This window comes from Erinaceus europaeus, chromosome 13 (assembly GCF_950295315.1).
Source record: "Erinaceus europaeus chromosome 13, mEriEur2.1, whole genome shotgun sequence".
NCBI classification, from domain to species: Eukaryota; Metazoa; Chordata; class Mammalia; order Eulipotyphla; family Erinaceidae; genus Erinaceus; species Erinaceus europaeus.
This window is the reverse complement of record NC_080174.1, coordinates 40,085,367-40,103,971: the sequence shown is the minus strand read 5'-3', so window position 1 is coordinate 40,103,971 and position 18,605 is coordinate 40,085,367. Positions and strand designations below refer to the sequence as shown.

Genomic DNA, 18,605 nt, shown 5'->3' with positions numbered 1-18,605 from the left:
GGAGTACACACCTCTTTTTGGTTGGGTGTTATGGAGTCCTTGGGGTATAACCCCAGGAGAGGAATTACTGGATCATATGGAAGGTCCATGTCTAGCCTTCTGAGAGTTTTCCAGAGTGCTCTCTACAGAGGCTGTACCAATTTACATTCCCACCAGCAATGTAAAAGGGTTCCTCTGTCCCCACAACCTCTCCAGCATTTGTTGCTGCTGTCCTTTTTGATGTATGCCATTCTTACAGGAGTGAGGTGGTATCTTAGTGTTGTCTTAATTTGCATGTCTGTGACAATCAGTGACCTAGAGCAGTTTTTCATATGTTTGTTAGCCTTTGGATCTCCTCTGTAGTGAATGTTTTGTTCATATCCTCTGCCCATTTTTGGATGGGAACATCTGTTTAATTATACCACCAGGCAGTTATAGCCAATTCGTAACACATAACACATTTCAAAGAGAAATACTTAGCAACAGGTTTCTGTGGGTTTCAAGACTTCATGGAGGACCAAGGGATATATTTTTGGGGTGGCTCAGAAAACTAAATCTGGATGAATGAACCTCAAGGAGAAGGTTCAGCCTAACAGAAGGAAGAACTTGGGCAGGGAAAACAGCTCAATATATTAGCACACAGTATTAGTAAGCCTGAGGTCCTTAGGTCCCAGGTTCAATCCCTGACATCAACCATAAACCAGAACTGAGCAGTGCTCTGGCTTCTTTCTCTCACTAAAAAAAAAAAAAAAAAAGAACAGATAGAGGCCAGGTGGTGGCACACTTGGTTAAGTACACACATGACAGTGCACAAGGACCCAGGTTCAAGTCCCTGGTCCCCACCTGCAGGGGAAAGCTTCACAAGTGATAAAGCAGGTCTGCAGGTGTCTCTCTGTCTCTCTCCCACTCCCCTCTCCATGTCTGTCTCTATCAATAATAAATAAATAGAAATGTTTTTTTAAATGAACAGATATTTTTAATTAATTTATTTATTTTTATATAGAGACAGAGAAGGCAAAGAGGTAGAGAGAGAGAGTGAAAGAGATCACAGCACCAGAGCTTCCTTCAGTGGTGTGGGGGGCAGGCTGAAACCTGGGTTGCATATTTGGCAAATAAACACACTACATTATCCAAGTGAGCTACTTTGCTAGCCCCAGACCTGTTTTATTTATTTTATTGTTTTAAAGAAGTTTGATTTGACCAAGTTTGATTTGACAAAGAAGCCTCAGACTGCAAGAACTACCAGACTGGGGAGGTTTTTAGCAGCAAATTTATTTCCATTGTGTCTCTTTGTAGTTTCCTCCCTTTTCGCTTCCATTTACACTAGTGGCACAGTTTCCTTTTAAGAGATTTATGCAAATATTAGTGAGAGAGAGGAGGAGAGAGAAAGAAACAGAACATCACTCTGGCACATGTGTTTGACCTACAGCATCACATGTGAGAAGAGCAGGTGACCCAAAGGAAACAGAAACATGTTCTTATGACTGAACATTGGATTCAGTTGGGAACATATGAGGCCAGAGCATTGAGAGGCAAGAGGTGTTCAGATGTATCTTATGAGCTAGTTGATGAATCTGGAATTTTACTCTGTAGACAGAGGGATTCTACGGAGGGATTTAACCTGATCTGATTTGCATTTAGATCCACATCAGTTTGCTTGCAGCCATCTTGAAGGTTATACTGAGTAGGAACTTAGGGAAATAGTTTTTTTTTCTGAGTTTTTTTTTCTAATTAATCATATTTATTTAATAGTTTAGTTTGAACTAAGCCTGTGAATCCTAATCACTGCACCCCGTGGTCATTTGACAATATCTAGAGACATTTGGGGCTTGACACGACTGGGTGGAGTTGCTACTAACATCTAAAGGGCAGGAGCCAGAGATGCTTCTAAACAGCCTGCAATGCACAGGAAAGCACCCACCCCACAATGTGAACCTTGCCTGGCCTAGACCTTTGTTACTGGACCATGGGGAGCAGTAATTGGGTGCCCCCTAGCACTTTGGTAAACCCTAAATTTGACTGCATTTGGACAAGCTGTTCAAATGACTGGAGTGCATTTTGGTACATTCTTGTCACTGAGACTTTTTGGTGGCCAGGGGTCTGTAAGGAGGATGGAGAGATAGGGGCCATGCGGTAGCACACCTGGTTAAGCACTCACTTCACAGTGTGCAAGGGCACAGGTTCAAGCCCCTGGTCCCTACCTGTAGGGGGGAAGCTTCACAAGGGCTGCGGTGTCTCTCTGTCTCCTCTCTGTCTTCCCCTACTTCCTAGATTTCTGGCTGTCTCTATCCAATAAATAAGAATAATAAATTTTTTTTAAAAAAGAAGATGGAGAGGGATTATCAATGTCACATGTAGATCTGATAATGCTGTCTGTCCACAGGTGTGTCTTAACCGCGTGCTAGAGATTCATGACACCTGTGGGCTGCACTACACGTTCGGCTTGCCGGGGCTGCTCAGCGGGATCACCTCCATCATGCTGAAGATGTATCACGTCAGCTGGACCAATAGTCCCATGTGGGTATCTATACTCCCTATACCCCCTTGTGACTCAGAGAGTAGTGAGCCCAAAGTTCTTAACTAGGATACATGTAATCATACATGTATCCCAGTTAGGTGCTGGGCAGACCTCAGTGAATAGTCAGTGCCTAGTGTATTCACAATTTCTGCCCCATGTCTCGGGTTCATTTCTTCTTTCCAAAGGGAGTAGCTTAAGTGAAAGTCAAGCAGTTGTGAGGAGCTCCCAAATGCAGAAAGAGCAGGTCAGTCAGGCCCAATACCCTGTATTTTAATTCCTGGTTATTTAGGTCAAGGTGAGCAGCACACTGTGCAGTCAGAATGGCCTTGACCTCTCTCACTGGGCACACTATATAACCTCTACAAGCCAACTCACATCAAGACTAGCTAGCCAAGAGCCAAGGATTAGTCCTTCCTTCCTCTGCAGGAATCTGGCAAGGGGAAGAGAAGAGTGAAAGTGATAACCTCTCTCAGGGAGGCCTTCTTTCTGGTGGAAGTAAAGAGCATAGACTTCAGGGACAGACAGATCAAAGTCACACTTACCACCATAATAATCTAGGCATGGTACTCAAAACTCAATTTAAGCATCAGTTTTCTATCCATAAAATGAGATAAGATATGGGGGAATAGGAAATAGCTCACCTCGTAGAGGGTATGCTTTGCCACGTGTGAATCCCTGGGTTCAAGCCCCAACGCACGGGAGCAACATGGACAGCACCAAGGGAGTGGCATGTCTCTCTTCTGTTTCTCCCATCATTCAAAATGTAAAGAATAGAAAATTGGGCCTTGGTGGCCAGTAAGTAGTATTGCATGTGTTCTAAGCTCTGAGTCCATTCCCTATAACCCTACTAAAAAGGTGGGGGGGTGTAGGACAGTGCTTGGTATGGACTAAATATCCTGCACATGTTTTATTTAATTTATGATAAATTATTGATGCTGCTGCTTCCCTATGAGGGGTGTCTGTATATGGTGAAAGATGGAGACTGAGCTGGCACTGGGAACACTTCCTGTGAAGTGTAACTCAACACCTCTATCAGCTTAATGTCATTGGCCAAGTCAGATGACTCTTTGCTAATTCCACAAATAATATTCACCAATTTCCTATTCAGCCTGGCGAGACTGAGCACTTGCTATACATGAAACTGATGTGGCATTTTAATCACAGATTGTGATACTGTTAGGGTGTGAATACACTCAACACTGGATTGTACCGTGCAGACATCCTCAGTTCTCATTCAATTCTTTCACTGCAGCAGGGGGAAAATTTCCACTTGGTGCTGAATGCTTCTGCAGCTTCTGACACTGCTAACCTTTGGTTTGAATTAGGACTAAAGCCTCAGACTGCAAGAACTACCAGATTGGGGAGGTTTTTAGCAGCGAATTTATTTCCATTGTGTCTCTTTGTAGTTTCCTCCCTTTTCGCTTCCATTTACACTAGTGGCACAGTTTCCTTTTAAGAGATTTATGCAAATATTAGTGAGAGAGAGGAGGAGAGAGAAAGAAACAGAACATCACTCTGGCACATGTGAAGCTGTAGGTCAAACTCAGGTCCTCATGCTTAAGAGTCCAATGCTTTACCCACTGCACTGCTTCCTGGGATGTTCCACTTATTTATTTATAACCACACAACTGCTCAGATCTCAGGACCTCTTTTTAAATTACATTTTTATTTATTTATATTAGAAAGAGACAGAGAGAAATTGAGAGGGGAGGAGGAGGTAGAGAGTGAAAGAGACAAAAAGGTACCTGCAGCACTGCTTCACCACTTTTTTTAAAAAACAAAACCACTATTTTTTACCAGAGCACTGATCAGCTCTGACTTATGGTGGTGAGGGGGGTTGAACCTGGGACTTAGGAGCCTCAGGCATCAGAGTCTCTTTGCATAGCCATTGTACTATCTACCCCTGCCCCTGCTTTACCATTTGTGAAGCTTTTCCTCTGCAGGTGGGGTCCAGGGGCTTGAACCTGGGTCCTTGTGCACTGTCATGTGTGCACTTAACCAGGTGTGCCACCTCCAGCCCCTCAGGATAATATTTTTTGCATAACCATTATGCATTCTCCTTGGCCCTTTTTTTCCTCTATATTTATTTATGAAGGAGAGAGAAGGAACCATAGCTTCACTCTGGGATATATGGTGTTGGGGGTCAAATTTGGTACATCATGCATGGAAAACTTATATGGCCAAATTTGGGAAGGTCACCTTCAAGTAATGAAGTTAGTTGGCCTTTTTGGGTAGACTAACTTGCCTTGTTTAAATCTCAAGAATCACCCATTCCAAGCTATGTGAAACTGGAACCCTTGGTTACTGCCATAACCTGGACCTCTCCAGTTGTGAAACAGAAGCATGAATATCTTCCTCATAGGACCATTGTGAGAGAGATGGTAAAGTCACGTGCCTGGCACAGGGGAGACCACCCAGTGTGGGCCATTATGACAATGTGTACTTCATTCATTTCTGCTTTCAGAGAGAATCAAGATAGAGTTGTGGGTTATACTTCTGGTGATTTGGACTTTTACTACTTATTTTTTTGTACTATACAAATATAACTTGGCTATCACCTGATCTTTTTTTTAAAATAAAATTTATTTTTTTATTTATTAAGATATTTATATGGCAGAGAGAGAAAACAAGAGTACCACTCTATCGCATGTAAAGCCAGGGATCAAACTCAGACCCTTAAGCTTTTAAATCCAAAGTTCTAGCCACTGTGCCACCTCCTGGGTCATGCACTTAGTGTATTTTCTGACATGCCCTGCAGACAGCATCCAGAACTCCTTTATGCCCCATCCTTACTGACATCAGTCAAGTCTTTTTTCCCAGCAATTTGTTTTGTCAAATTTTGTCCTTTATGTACATGGAATCAAACAGAAATTTTGTGCTCTTGTGTATCTGGCTGTTTTTGCCCATATAACTGAGAATTGCTGAGGACTGTATTTTAACTGGAGTATAGCATTGAATTGTGGTTATAGCTTAACTTATAAAAACAGCTGATTGATGATATGGAAAGTCATTGCCACTGAAAAGTATGTTTAGTGTTACTCACAGTTCACATAGAAAAGAGAGGCTCAGCAAGCTGGCTAGGATGGTATAAAAGCTTATCACATATGGGCAGGCCAGGGAACAGAGCAAAAGGGGGACTCAGACTATAGTAGGGGGAAGGTGATGGGGTGGAGACACCCCCTATTGACAGGAAGTGAAAATATATGTTAGCATTAATTTGTGGTTAATGAGGTTGTAATATGAATTTTTGCACTCTTGTGAAAGCTGACTTGCAAGTCCTGTGATGAGTGTCAAATCCGTAGAACAGGTGTTTCGTTGTTTGAAAACAGCACAATTTATCCATTTTTGATAAGCATTTTGAATAGTTTCCCAAAAGCTGTTATAAACATAGCATGGAATTGCTACTAAGAACACTGTAGTACTTTTTTTTTTTGCAACTTATGAAAGCACTTCTGCTGAGTATATGCCTAGAAATAAAATTGCATCCTACAGCATCCATACTGATCACTTTAATGGGCACTGCCAGTTTTCCATTATGATTTGCACTGCAGTAGCGGTTTCCATTGCGCCATATATTTACTAACATTTATTTTCTTTCTCTTTAATTTTAGTCATTAAAGCTTACCATTTACACTTTAACTTCCCCGATAATTAAATGAAGCATTGTTCATGTTTTTTTTGGACATCTGGATATCTTGTTATGAAATGTGGATTCAAACTCTCTTGCCCATTTTTATTATATTAGCTTTTTTATTTTTACTGACCCATGGGAATTCTTTTTCCTTTTTAAAGATATTTTTTAATTTAAAAAAATTTAAACTTTTAAAAAATGATCTTTATTTATTGGATAGAGACAGCCAGAAATCAAGAGGGAAGAGGGTGATAGAGAAGAAGAGAGGGGGCCGGGTGGTAGCACAGTGGGTTAAGCTCACATGGTGCGAAGCACAAGGACTGGCCGAAGGATCCTGGTTCAAGCCCCTGGCTCCCCACCTACAGGGGGGTCGCTTCACAAGAGGTGAAGCAGGTCTGCAGGTGTCTATTTCTCTCTCCCCCTCTCTGTTTTCCCTTCCTCTCTCAATTTCTCTGTCCTATCCAACAACAACCATAACAAAAACAGGCCAACAAAATGGAAAAATTGATATCCAGGAACAGAGGATTTATAGTGGAGGCATCGAGCCCCAGAAATAATCCTGGAGGCAAGAGAGAGAAAGACAGAGAGACAGAGAGACAGCTACAGCACTACCTCACCACTCTCAAAGCTTTCCCCCTGCAGGTGGGATTGGGGACTTGAACTTGGGTCCTTAACCCTAACCCAGACTGCACAAATGACAGGGCAGTTACCCTACCCAGCAAACAATTCCTCCAGTCCCAGTTTTCCACTTCTTTTCTTTTGTTTCCCTTCTTCTCTTTCCTCTTTTTCTTTCCCCTATAATTTATTTTTATTATTGGAGAGAGACAGAAATAGAGAGGGGAGGAGATAGTGAGGAAATGAGACAGAGATACCTGCAGCCCAGCTTCACCACTGGTGAAGCTTTCCCCCTACAGGTGGGGACCAGGGGCTTGGACATGAGTCCTTGTGTACTATTATGTGTTTGTTCAACCAAGTGCACCACTGCCTGGCCCCTTTCTTCGCCTCTCCTCCCCCTTCTCCTTCCCTCCCCTCCCCTTCCCTTCCAGCCACCAGAGTACTGCTCAGCTGTGGCATATAGTGATGCTAGGACCTTAGAACCTCTGGCATGAAATCCTGTTGCGTAACTACTATGCTATCTCCTTCCCCCTCTCTGTGTTCCCCATCTCTCTCAATTTCTATCTGTCCTATCTAACAATAACAAAAAAAAAAACAACAACAATAACAACAAGAGCAACAAAATGGAAAAAATGTCCTCCAGGAGAAGTGGATTCTTAATGCAGGCACTGAGTCCCAGTGATAACCCTGGAGGAAAAAAAATTGAGGTAACTTTTATTTCCAAGACCATAAATTTTTTTTTAAAGATTTTATTTATTATATTAATTCATGAGAAATAATAGGAGAGAGAGAAAGAACCAGACATCACACTGGTACATGTGCTGCCAGGGATTGAACTCGGGACCTCATGCTTGAGAATTCAATTGTCTTATCTACTATGCCACCTCCCAGACCACCATAAATGTTCTAGAAGTACAATTAGGACTAGCTCTTAGGTGTTTTGTTTAAAAATACTTTGTGGCAGTCCAGAAGATGGCACACTGAATAAAGCATTGAACTCTCAAACATGAGGCCCCACATTCAATCTCCAATAGCACCTGTACCAGAGTGATGCTCTGTTCTCTCTCTCTCTCTCTGTGTGTGTGTGTGTCCGTCCTTTTATTTCTCTTAATAATAAATAAATGAAATCTTAAAAAAAAAAAAAAAAGCAACCCTGGTGGACCAGGAGATAGTTCAACTCGTAGATCACATATCTTCCCATTGCTTAAAGTCCTATGCTCAAGTCATGACACCATAAGGAAGCGCCGTGCTACTGAAGTAAGGTCCACTGTGGTCAAGGAGGCTATGATGTTTCTTCCTCTGTAATTCACCCTCTCTGTCTTTTTCCCTCTTAGTTACTCTGTCTCTATCTAAAATAAAATGAATGAAAAAAATCAGCTCAGGAACAGTGGAAATGCACATGTTCAATGCCTTGTTTGGAAATAAAACAAATTTAAAATATTATCTACTGTAAGGTCTTTCATGTATCCACCCATTTGGGGCTTACCATAAAGGAGAGAACACAGGGAAGTATATTCATGGTGAGCCTGGCTAGGGGAAATGGTTTGACATGTAAGCTGTAGCCATCTTGCCCTAATAGAAATAAAGATTCATTTTTAGATTACATAGTGAGGAAACTTAGGGTACTGCAAGGTTAAATGACTCATCCAGAGTCATATGAGTGACAGACCAGGGACTTGGACTTGGACTTAGTTGGTTTTTTTTTTTGTCTCTTGTTTTCATTTATTACCAGGAATCTGAGGATTTAAAAAGGAGGATCTTGAAGTTCCTCTTTCTTTCTTTTTTTATTTACTTTAATTTTTTAAATTATCTTTATTTATTGGATAGAGTCAGCCAGAAATCTAGAGGGTAGGGGGATATATAGAGAAAGAGAGACACCTAACGCACAGCTTCACCACTCTCAAAGCTTTCCCCCTGCAGGTGGGAACCAGGAGCTCAAACCCAAGTCCTTGTGGTTGGTAATATGTGCGCTAAACCAAGTGCGCCACCACCCAGCCCCTTGGAGTCCATCTTTCCTTTCATATATCAGCATGACTCTGTAGGGGAGTGTAATGTCCCGGGGAGTACATGTGCGCTCATGTGGTGGCCCTCCTCACAGCACCACACATGATGCTGATAGTGTTTTACTGTGCTTGCTGATTTCTATAGCTGATGCTCAAATGTGACCACCAAGCTTTTGTCATTTCCAGGATTGGCTACGTGGCACTCACTGAAATTGGGGTTCTCAGCTTGGCTATGGCTGGCGGTCTGTTGTCTGGTCTCCTGACAGGTCAGTGTAAGAACACCTTTCTTTCATTTCACAGGTCACAGGGCTGGAGTCTAGTGGGAATGATCATCATTAAAAAATCCAAAGTTGGGAATTGGGCGGTACTGCAGCGGGTTAAGCGCATGTGGTGCCAAGCGCAAGGACCAGCGTAAGGATCCTGGTTCGAGCCCCCGTCTCTCCACCTGCAGGGGAGTCGCTTCACAGGTAGTGAAGCAGGTCTGCAAGTGTCTATCTTTCTTTCCCCTTCTCTGTCTTCCCCTTCTCTCTTCATTTCTCTCTGTCCTATATAACAACGATGACATCAATAACAACAATAATAACAACAACAATAAAAACAAGGGCAACAAAAGGGAAAATAAATAAATAAATATTAAAAATTTTTTAAATAAAAATCCAAAGTTAAGGGCCCGGGTGCTGGCCACCTGGTTGAGCACATGTTACAGTGTGCAAAAACCCAGGTTCAAGCCCCTGGTCCCCACCTGCAGGGGGAAAGTTTTGTGTGTGGTAAAGCAGTGCTACAGGTGTCTCTCTTTCTCTCCCCCTCTCTTTCACCCCCTTCCCTCTTGATTTCTGGCTGACTCCAATAAATAAAGATAATAAAAAAAATTTAAAAAGATTAAAAAATCCAAAGTTAAATCCATCAGTGATATTTCCCTGCTTCCTGGGAAGGGTAAGTGCTCACACAGGCATCCTGGTAAATTCCTTAGATTGCACAGCTGGAGGAAGGCTGAGGATCCACTTGAGTAAAAAGAAGAGACTGGGGGCCAGGCGGTGGCATACCTGGTTAAGCACACACATTACAGTGCGCAAGGACCCAGGTTCAAGTCCCCGGTCCCCATCTTCAGGGGGAAAGCTTCACAAGTAATGAAGCAGGGCTGCAGGTGTCTCTCTGTATTGCTCCCTCTTTATCTCCCCCTTCCCTCTCAGTTTCTCTCTGTCTCTAACCAATAATAAATATCCTAACTTTACAAATGGAATCGTGAGCTAAGACTGCTGAGAATTTGGTGCTTGTGAGGGTTGACCTTTAGGGATGGTACATTTAAGTCACTCCATGGTAGCATTCTGTGTTAAATGAATCAGCTTATACTGGCTTGTTGAAAAGTCATGACACGTTTTTGCATAGAAAAATACGTCACGACTTTTCCAGCAGCCATATATGTATTTGTGGTGCATTTCCTAAAAGGATCCTTCTAGTCTATCTTAGGATACTTGTCAACCCCATGGTTCTTACAGACTTATCTAGAGTTTATTTCCTGTTTAAAGATGTCTACAGAGTTAATTAAGCTGGAATGGCTGTGGTTTGATTTGTTTCTTGGCTGTGGAAGAAGAAAAAAAAGGAATTTTGTTAAGATACCTTACTTGACATTTGATATTTTGATTAATTCTGAGATAACAAATGCTCCAAATATTTAACATCTAATTATTAATTTGAACAGGTTTGATCTTAAAACTCAAAATATGCAAAGCACATCATGTGACTAAATATTTTGATGACCAAGCTTTCTGGGAGGTAAGATTTTTAACATGTTGATGTCATAGATTTTGAGTGAATGAACTTAAAAAGATGCTGCGGTATTTGTGTTAACTTGGTGTTTATGAGAATAAAATAAAGACAAATGAACATGAAGAAACTGGTGGAAGACCAAAGCCATGGTGTGTGTGTGTGTGTGTGTGTGTGTGTGTGTGTGTGTGTGTTGATAAGGGGCAGGAAATAGTAGAGGTTACCATTTCCCAATTCCTTGAAGTCATTGAGGATCAAGGGACAGAAACCATTACCTAGTAACACTTGTTCATGTCTGGAACCATCAAAGAGGAAAAATAATCCGATGTGAAGGTGATAGAATCCTGCAGTGTAAAAGCCAGAAGAAATCCAGGTGGCTATAGCAGGCCCAGTACCCTCATTTGGCAGATGCTCCACTCCAAGTAGAATCATGATTCTCCAAGTTGTCACAGAAATGAGTGGTGGAGCTAAATCTGTAACATAGTTCTTTAAAAAAAATTTTTTTGAAAGATGTGTTTTTATGAGAGATACAGAGAAAAAGGAAAAAAAATCATAGCATCACTCTGACATATGCAGTGCCTGCGATGAACTGCTGCTCTCAAACATGTAAGGCCTGTGCTCTACTCTGCAGCTGTTAAAATGCAACTCAATAGATTACAGATAGCTAGTGAGCATAAAAAACTCATAGTAGAGGGGTCTGCAATATTTTTTTTATTTTTTTATTTTTATTTTATTTTTTTTTTATTTTATTTTTTTATTTAAGAAAGGATTAATTAACAAAACCATAGGGTAGGAGGGGTACAACTCCACACAATTCCCACCGCCCAATCTCCATATCCCACCCCCTCCCCCAATAGCTTTCCCATTCTCTATCCCTCTGGGAGCATGGACCCAGGGTCATTGAGGGTTGCAGAAGGTAGAAGGTCTGGCTTCTGTAATTGCTTCCTCGCTGAACATGGGCGTTGACTGGTCGGTCCATACTCCCAGTCTGCCTCTCTCTTTCCCTAGTAGGATGGGTCTCTGGGGAAGCTGAGCTCCAGGACACATTGGTGGTGTCTTCAATCCAGGGAAATCTGGCCGGCATCCTGATGATACCTGGAACCTGGTGATGCAAACTCTAGTATACTTCTGCTTTCTTACTTTGGTGCCATACTCCAAACTCAGTCAATTTCTGCTTTGCGTTTCTACTTCTTTTTTTTTTTTTTTTTTACATGCATAACATTCCCCAGATTCCCATTTAGCAATAAAACCCCCACTATTTCATTCATCATTTTTCATGGACCTGTATTCTCCCCACCCACCCACCCACCCCAGAGTCTTTTACTTTGGTGTAATACTCCAATTCCATTTCAGGTTCGACTTGTGTTTTCTTTTCTAATCTTGTTTTTCAACTTCGGCCTGAGAGTGAGATCATCCCATATTCATCCTTCTGTTTCTGACTTATTTCACTCAACATGATTTTTTCAAGGTCCATCCAAGATCGGCTGAAAACGGTGAAGTCACCATTTTTTACAGCTGAGTAGTATTCCATTGTGTATATATACCACAACTTGCTCTGAATGACTCTGAAAATGTCCAACAGTTCTAGGTTATCTATCTCTTCATTTAGCTCCCTTATGTCTTTACTGATTTTCTTCCTGGATGATCTGTCAAGTTGAGATAGTGGAGTGTTGAAGTCCCCTACTATGATTGTGTTACTGTTAATATATGGGTCTGCAATATTTTAATGAAGGGATATGAAGCTCAAACAACTTGACTGCTATGAAGCTGTATGACATTATGACATCTGATGTTATGACTGGATTAGAAAGGCCAAGGCTTATTCCCTGTCAACCCACTATCCTCCTCCCTTTGACCTACACTCCTAGATTATAAAACACTCAAGGGACTGGGTGGTGGTACACCTGGTTGAGCACACATGTTACAATGTGGAAGGACCCAAAAGTTCGAGTCCTCAGTCCCCACCTGCAGGGGGAAAGCTTCACAAGTGGTGAAGCAGTGCTGCAGGTATCTGTCTCTCTTTCTCCCTATCCCACCCTTCCCTCTCAATTTCTGGCTATCTTTATCCAATTAATAAAAATAAAGATAATACAAAAATTATTTTAAAAAAACACTCTAACGTGTATCACCTTAGGCAATGTTCCAGTCAATGTGGAGAATGGCTGGACAAATACTGCCAAGTTATAAAAGGGAAGTTAGTTCCAACAGAGGTCAGGCTAATGTCCAGCATCATACCTCTGTGAGGGCACAGACAAGACCAGGAAGTAGGCCTCTGGGGTCCAGGCAGACTCTTTCTCTACCTAGCATGTCAAGATACTGATCATGAGAGGAACAGAGAACCAGGTTTAGTATGAGTATTGTTATTTGTGTTTTTAGGAGTAAGATAGAATCTGCCTCTTCTTTCCATTCTCTATCCCCATTCTCTTCCCTCCTTTTCTTTCTCTTCAAAAAGCTATACAGTAAGGGGCCAAACTGTAATGCACCTGATAGAGTGCATATGTTACCATGTGCAAGGACCCGGGTACAATCCTCAGGTCCCCACATGTAGGGGGGAAACCTTCATGAGCGGTGTAGCAGTGCTGCAGGTGTCTCTCTGTTTCTCTCCCCATTTTATTTATTTATTTATTTATTTATTATTGGCCTCCAGGATTATTGCTGGGGTTCTGTGCCAACACTACAAATCCACTGTTGCAAGTGGCTTTTTCTTTTCTCCTTGTAATTTGATAGGACAGAGAGAAATTGAGAGGGTAGGGAGAGATAGAAAGGGAAAGAAAGATAGACACCTGCAGACCTGCTTCACCACTTGTGAAACATCCCCACTGCAGGTAGGGAAGGGAGAGGGGGCTCGAACCCTGGTCCTTGTGTGGATCCTTGTATTTAGTACTATGTGGACTCAACTGGGTGAGCCACTGCCTGCCCCCATTTCTTTCCCTCTCTATCTCCACATTTCCCTCATTTTTGTTTCTACCCAAGAAGTAAAAAAATATTTTTCTTTTTAAAAATTTATTTATTTATTTATTTATTCATGAGAAAGATAGGAGGAGAGAAAGTACCAGCCATCACTCTGGTTCATGTGCTGCCAAGGATCGAACTCGGGACCTCATGGTTGAGAATCCAATGCTTTTATCCACTGCGCCACCTCCCAGACCACATAAAAAGTACTTTTCAAAAAAATGTTACAGAGATACAATTGGCAATGAGTAATATATAAATAAAACATTCAATTTGCTGCACCTACATATCCTTATGCAGTCATGAAACCATCAACATAATCAAGATAATGAACATATCCTTCACAATCAAACATTTCCTTATGCCTCTCGGAAATTACTCCCCATCTACCTTACCCCATACAATCTCCCAGCAACCACTCACCTGTTTTTTTTTTTTTTTTTGCTATGGATTTGTCTGAATTTTCCATAATTTTATTGTGGAATCCTTTGTTATATATTCTTCTTTGGCCTCTTTTACTCAGTGTAATTATCCTAAGAGTTATCTGTATTGCGTGTGTAACCTGACTCTCCTTGTACCATCTCTACAGCTTTTGCCTCAACAGTCTCTCCCAGTTCTCTGCAAGTATTTTTTTTTTCATTTTTTAAATTTGTGATTAATAGTAAGGTTACAGTGCATAGTTCCACATCATATCCACACTATAGTTCTCACAAGTCTTAGAAGTCTGGTTGCACAATGACCCTGGGTCCATGCTCCCAGAGGGATAGAGAATGGGAAAGCTATCGGGGGAGGGGGTGGGATATGGAGATTGGACGGTGGGAATTGTATGGAGTTGTACCCCTCCTACCCTATGGTTTTGTTAATTAATCCTTTCTTAAATAAAAAATAAAAAAATAAAAATAAAATAAAATAAAAAAAAAGAAAGGAAAGCACAACACTTCTCCACCACATATGAAGCTTCCCCTTTGCATCGTCTTCTATATGGTAGCCAAGAACTCAAACCTGGGTGTTGAAGTTTTCTGACCTCAAACTTCCTGATACTTATTATTAGAAATGCTACTGATTGTTACCTTTATATCTATGTTTGCCAAACATGTTACTTGTCTATAAGGTACATTCCTTTGACTAATTTACCATGAGGCCTGTATTTCAGGTTCTGTCCCATTAGCACAAAATCCTGATCTAAGGTTAAGTCTGGATATTTCAGAGATCTCTGCTCATAAGTAGTGGAGGGGTTGAATCACCACAGCAATCACCGTTAAATCTGAATGTTTGGCTGCTGCCCTGAGTGTCTGGAGATTGTGCATAGGATAACTGAAAGAAACTCAAAAAAAAAAAAAAAAAGTCTGGTTGCTTCGGTTTTTTTTTTTTTTTTCAAGTTCACGTGAATCAAATCTCTAGATTCCACATATGAGTGAAACTATCCCATAGCTTTCTTTCATCTTTTAAATTATTATCCTAAGCATAATCATCTCCAGTGCCATCCGCTTTGTCCCAAAGGACAAAATAACATCTTTTTTTAATTATCATTTCCCCTGACAGTATTCTTACCCCCTTGTCAGAGAAAGAGCAAATCTATGAGCAAATCTATAGTAAGGACTCAGAAAATTGGTTTAGTGCTTGCTTTTTTTCACAAGTGTTAACTGAGAAGCTATTATATACCGAACACCCCGCTTACTAACCAGGGGTACTGCAAATGTGACAAATATTTAGCTCAATTATTTATTGCAGTAAGTATCTGATGAATAAATGAAGGAAATCCGAGTAACTGTTAACTACCACAGCAGCGGGTGAAATGGAATGAGTGTCCACCTGGAACAAGGCCTCAGTTCCAGTCAACACTCACAAGGCAGTGTATAGGAAAGTTCCTTGACCTCTTTCACCAGTAAAAAATAAGAATAGAGTCTTTGTTCTACTTTGGTGGATTGTTTAATAATATCTGTAACTATATTCTGTAAGATGTGTACACCACTTGAATATGAAAGTTTATTACTAAGGGTCTAGCCAACCACAAAAGATTGTGTAAGAATCCTGTTATTGCAAACCTACCACTTCCTATTTTACTAGGTACTTTTCAACTTTATCTGATTTTAGTCTTGTATCAATCCTACACAAGAGTTAAGTATCTCCATTTCAAAGAGCAAGAGAACTTACATAAAATGACAGAGTTACTAAATAGAATAGAGGGAATTTGAATCGGTGTCTGCTTGACACAGAACATGTGTTTGTGTTGTGGACAGCTACTGAAGAAGAGTTATTTCCTCCCTTGAATCTTTTGATATATTTTTATAGTGAAATAGAACTATCTATTTGAAAAATTGAACATCCACTAAAGAGACAAGAATTCAAACATCTAAAGTTGATAAAGTACACACATGCTCTGCGGCCTGAGTTAAATGTGTGTGTTGGGGGTGGGGTGGGGTGCTTTAGGAATGTGAAGCAGTGCCTTTCTTTCTTTCTTTCTCCCTTCCTTCCTTCCTTCCTTCCTTCCTTCCTTCCTTCCTTCCTTCCTTCCTTCCTTTCCTTTCTTTCTTTCTTTCTTTCTTTCTTTCTTTCTTTCTTTCTTTCTTTCTTTCTTTCTTTCTTTCTTTCCTTTTTGCCTCCAGGGTTAGCACTGGGGCTTGGTGCCTGCAGTGTGAATCCACTGCTCCTGAAGGTCATTTTTCCCATTTTTGTTGCCATTATTGTTATTATAGCTGTAATTGTTGTTGGATAGGGCAGAGAAATTGAGAGAGGAGGGGAAGACAGAGAGGAGAGAGAAAGATAAACACCTGAAGACCTGCAACACTTGTGAAGCAACCCCCTTGCAGGTGGGGAGCTGGGGGCTCAAACTTGGATCCACACACCGATCCTTGTGCTTTGTGCCATATGCATTTAACCCGCTGTGCTACCGTCTGGCCCCTACAGATTTCTTTCTGTCTCTCTCCCTCTCTAGTTCCCCTTCCCTCTCAATTTCACTCTCTTTTTCAATTTAATTTACTATTGGATAGAGACAGAGAGAAATTGAGAGGGGGAGATAGAGAAGGAGAGAGACAGAGAGATACCTACAGCCCTACTTCACCACTTGTAAAGCCTTCCCCCTACAGGTGGGGACAGGGGGCTTGAACCCAGTTCCTTGCACACTGTACTGTGTGTGCTTAACCAGGTGCGCCACTGCCTGGTCCCTCAATTTCTCTCTGTCCCATCAAAATAAGTAAACAAAAATTCAAAAGTGATAAACATGAGATAAGTGTTTCTGGTAAACCATTCAAGACTTTTTTCTTTTTACCAGAGCACTGCTCAGCTCTGGCTGATAGTGGTACAGGGGATTGAACCTGGGACTTTTGAACCTCAGGCATGAGCGTCCCAGCCCTCAAGAAGACCTTTAAAAAGGGGGTGGGGTGGAGGGTAGATAGCATAATGGTTATGCAAACAGACTTTCATGCCTGAGACTCCAAAGTCCCAGGTTCAATCCCCTACACCACCGTAAGCCAGAGCTGAACAGTGCTCTGGTTAAAAAATTAAAAAAAAATTTTTTTTAATTAAAAAAAAAGTTAAAAAAGATGTTACCTAGAAGCAAAAGTATCATTATTATTTTTTGAGATTTTATTGTTTTTGAGAGAGGAGGAGGAGGAGAGAGAGAACCCAAACATCATTCTGGTACATAGGTTGCCAAGGATCCAACTCAGGATCTCATGCTTAAGAATCCAACATTGTATCCACTGTACCACCTCCCAGGCCACAAAGAGAGTGTTACTATTTTTCATATTGCTTACCATGAGCCCCACATTGTTAATATCTTGAGTCACTCTTGCCCTCTAAGGTCTATGTGTCTATATTTTATTTTATATTCCCATGCCCACTGTTTCTTCTGTCTAAATCTTCTTTTAAAGATTCACTTATTGGCAGTCCATGTTGAAGTGGTCCCCTCACTCAGGAATCTGGGCCCACCCTGCTCCATACAGGCCAGGACCCAGAAGTCCTCAAAGACATTAGGATTTGTCATTGACAACTGATGACCATTTAAAGCAAACATAGTAGTTGTTTGTTATCTTGCATTTAGCCCTGTGTAATATTGGCTCTTAGAAACAAAGAAAAGGGTTAATTTTCATTAATAAGGTAGAAAGAGATATTGACTTACAAAAATTCAGTCTAAGACACTATTTTTTAATGTGTCTGGTACTTTACTAAGAGAATAAATTCCTTTCTTCAACTTGTTATTTTTCACTTCAATAAACCATGGATTTTATTTCATGTTTTCCAAAGCACAAGGCTCCACTGACATCTACTCATCCATTCGTTAACATTAATTGCACAAGGCTAGCAGAATGTCTCACCTGGACAGTGTACCTACTCAATCCTAGCTCCTACTATGGAGGAAGTCTTGGTGCTATGGTGTCTTTCCCTTCTCTGTCTCTGTCTCTCCCTATCTGAAAAAAAAATGTTCAGAGCCTTAAAGCCCAGACAACAACAACTTTTAGAAAGTAAATTACACAGTTAACCTTTCCAAAGAAAATATAACTTATTTTGTAGTCTACTGGGACAAGTAAGTACCTATTGTGAATATTGTATGGGGGTACAACAGAGACAGTGGGGATTTAACCACTAAGAAGAAAAACACACACACACACACACACACACACATTCTAGTAAGTACTAAACAAATAAGCCTTTGTAAGGGCTGCCAAAATAATGAGAAGAGGGAGAGCTGCTGGGATTTGGAGAGGAGGTAGAGAAAATGGCAGCTGGAGTTGAGTGGACTTCACTCAGCGACTAGAAGTGAGAGACATTCAAGTACAGAGAAGGTTGTCTGAGCAAGAACAGGAGAAGATGAAGTAACCTGGCTGAGTAGAGAGCTGATAAAGAGAGGGATGAAAGGTGGACAGGTCAAACTTTAGGCAGTTGGAAACCCCTCAAGGTTTTAGTGCAGAAACTAGGACAATAAAGTAAATATTTGGACCGACGAGTATGAAAGGATTAAGCAAGTGGGATGGATTCTGAAATGACTGTAGTATGCTTAAAACTTTCATTGGTTTCAGAACAAATATTTGAAGTTTATTTTTTAAATGATTGCATTTCCAGGAAATATATACATTACCATTGTTTTGGCACAAAAACACAACGAAATGCGCTGTGTTCTTCATGCTGTTTTGTGCAAAATTCT

General features: G+C 41.0%; 1 protein-coding gene across 2 annotated transcripts in view; it reads left to right on the top strand.

The window, feature by feature from the left end:
- RHCE (Rh blood group CcEe antigens) overlaps nt 1-18,605 on the top strand; it is a 52,804-nt gene that overhangs the window by 32,811 nt on the left and 1,388 nt on the right. The window contains exons 7-9 of one of the 2 annotated variants that reach the window (XM_060205566.1): nt 2,363-2,496; nt 8,933-9,012; nt 10,446-10,519. In XM_060205566.1, coding sequence (XP_060061549.1) covers nt 2,363-2,496; nt 8,933-9,012; nt 10,446-10,519 — 288 coding nt within the window. The remainder of the gene's footprint in view (nt 1-2,362; nt 2,497-8,932; nt 9,013-10,445; nt 10,520-18,605) is intronic. The other variant, XM_060205567.1, reaches the window with a different exon arrangement.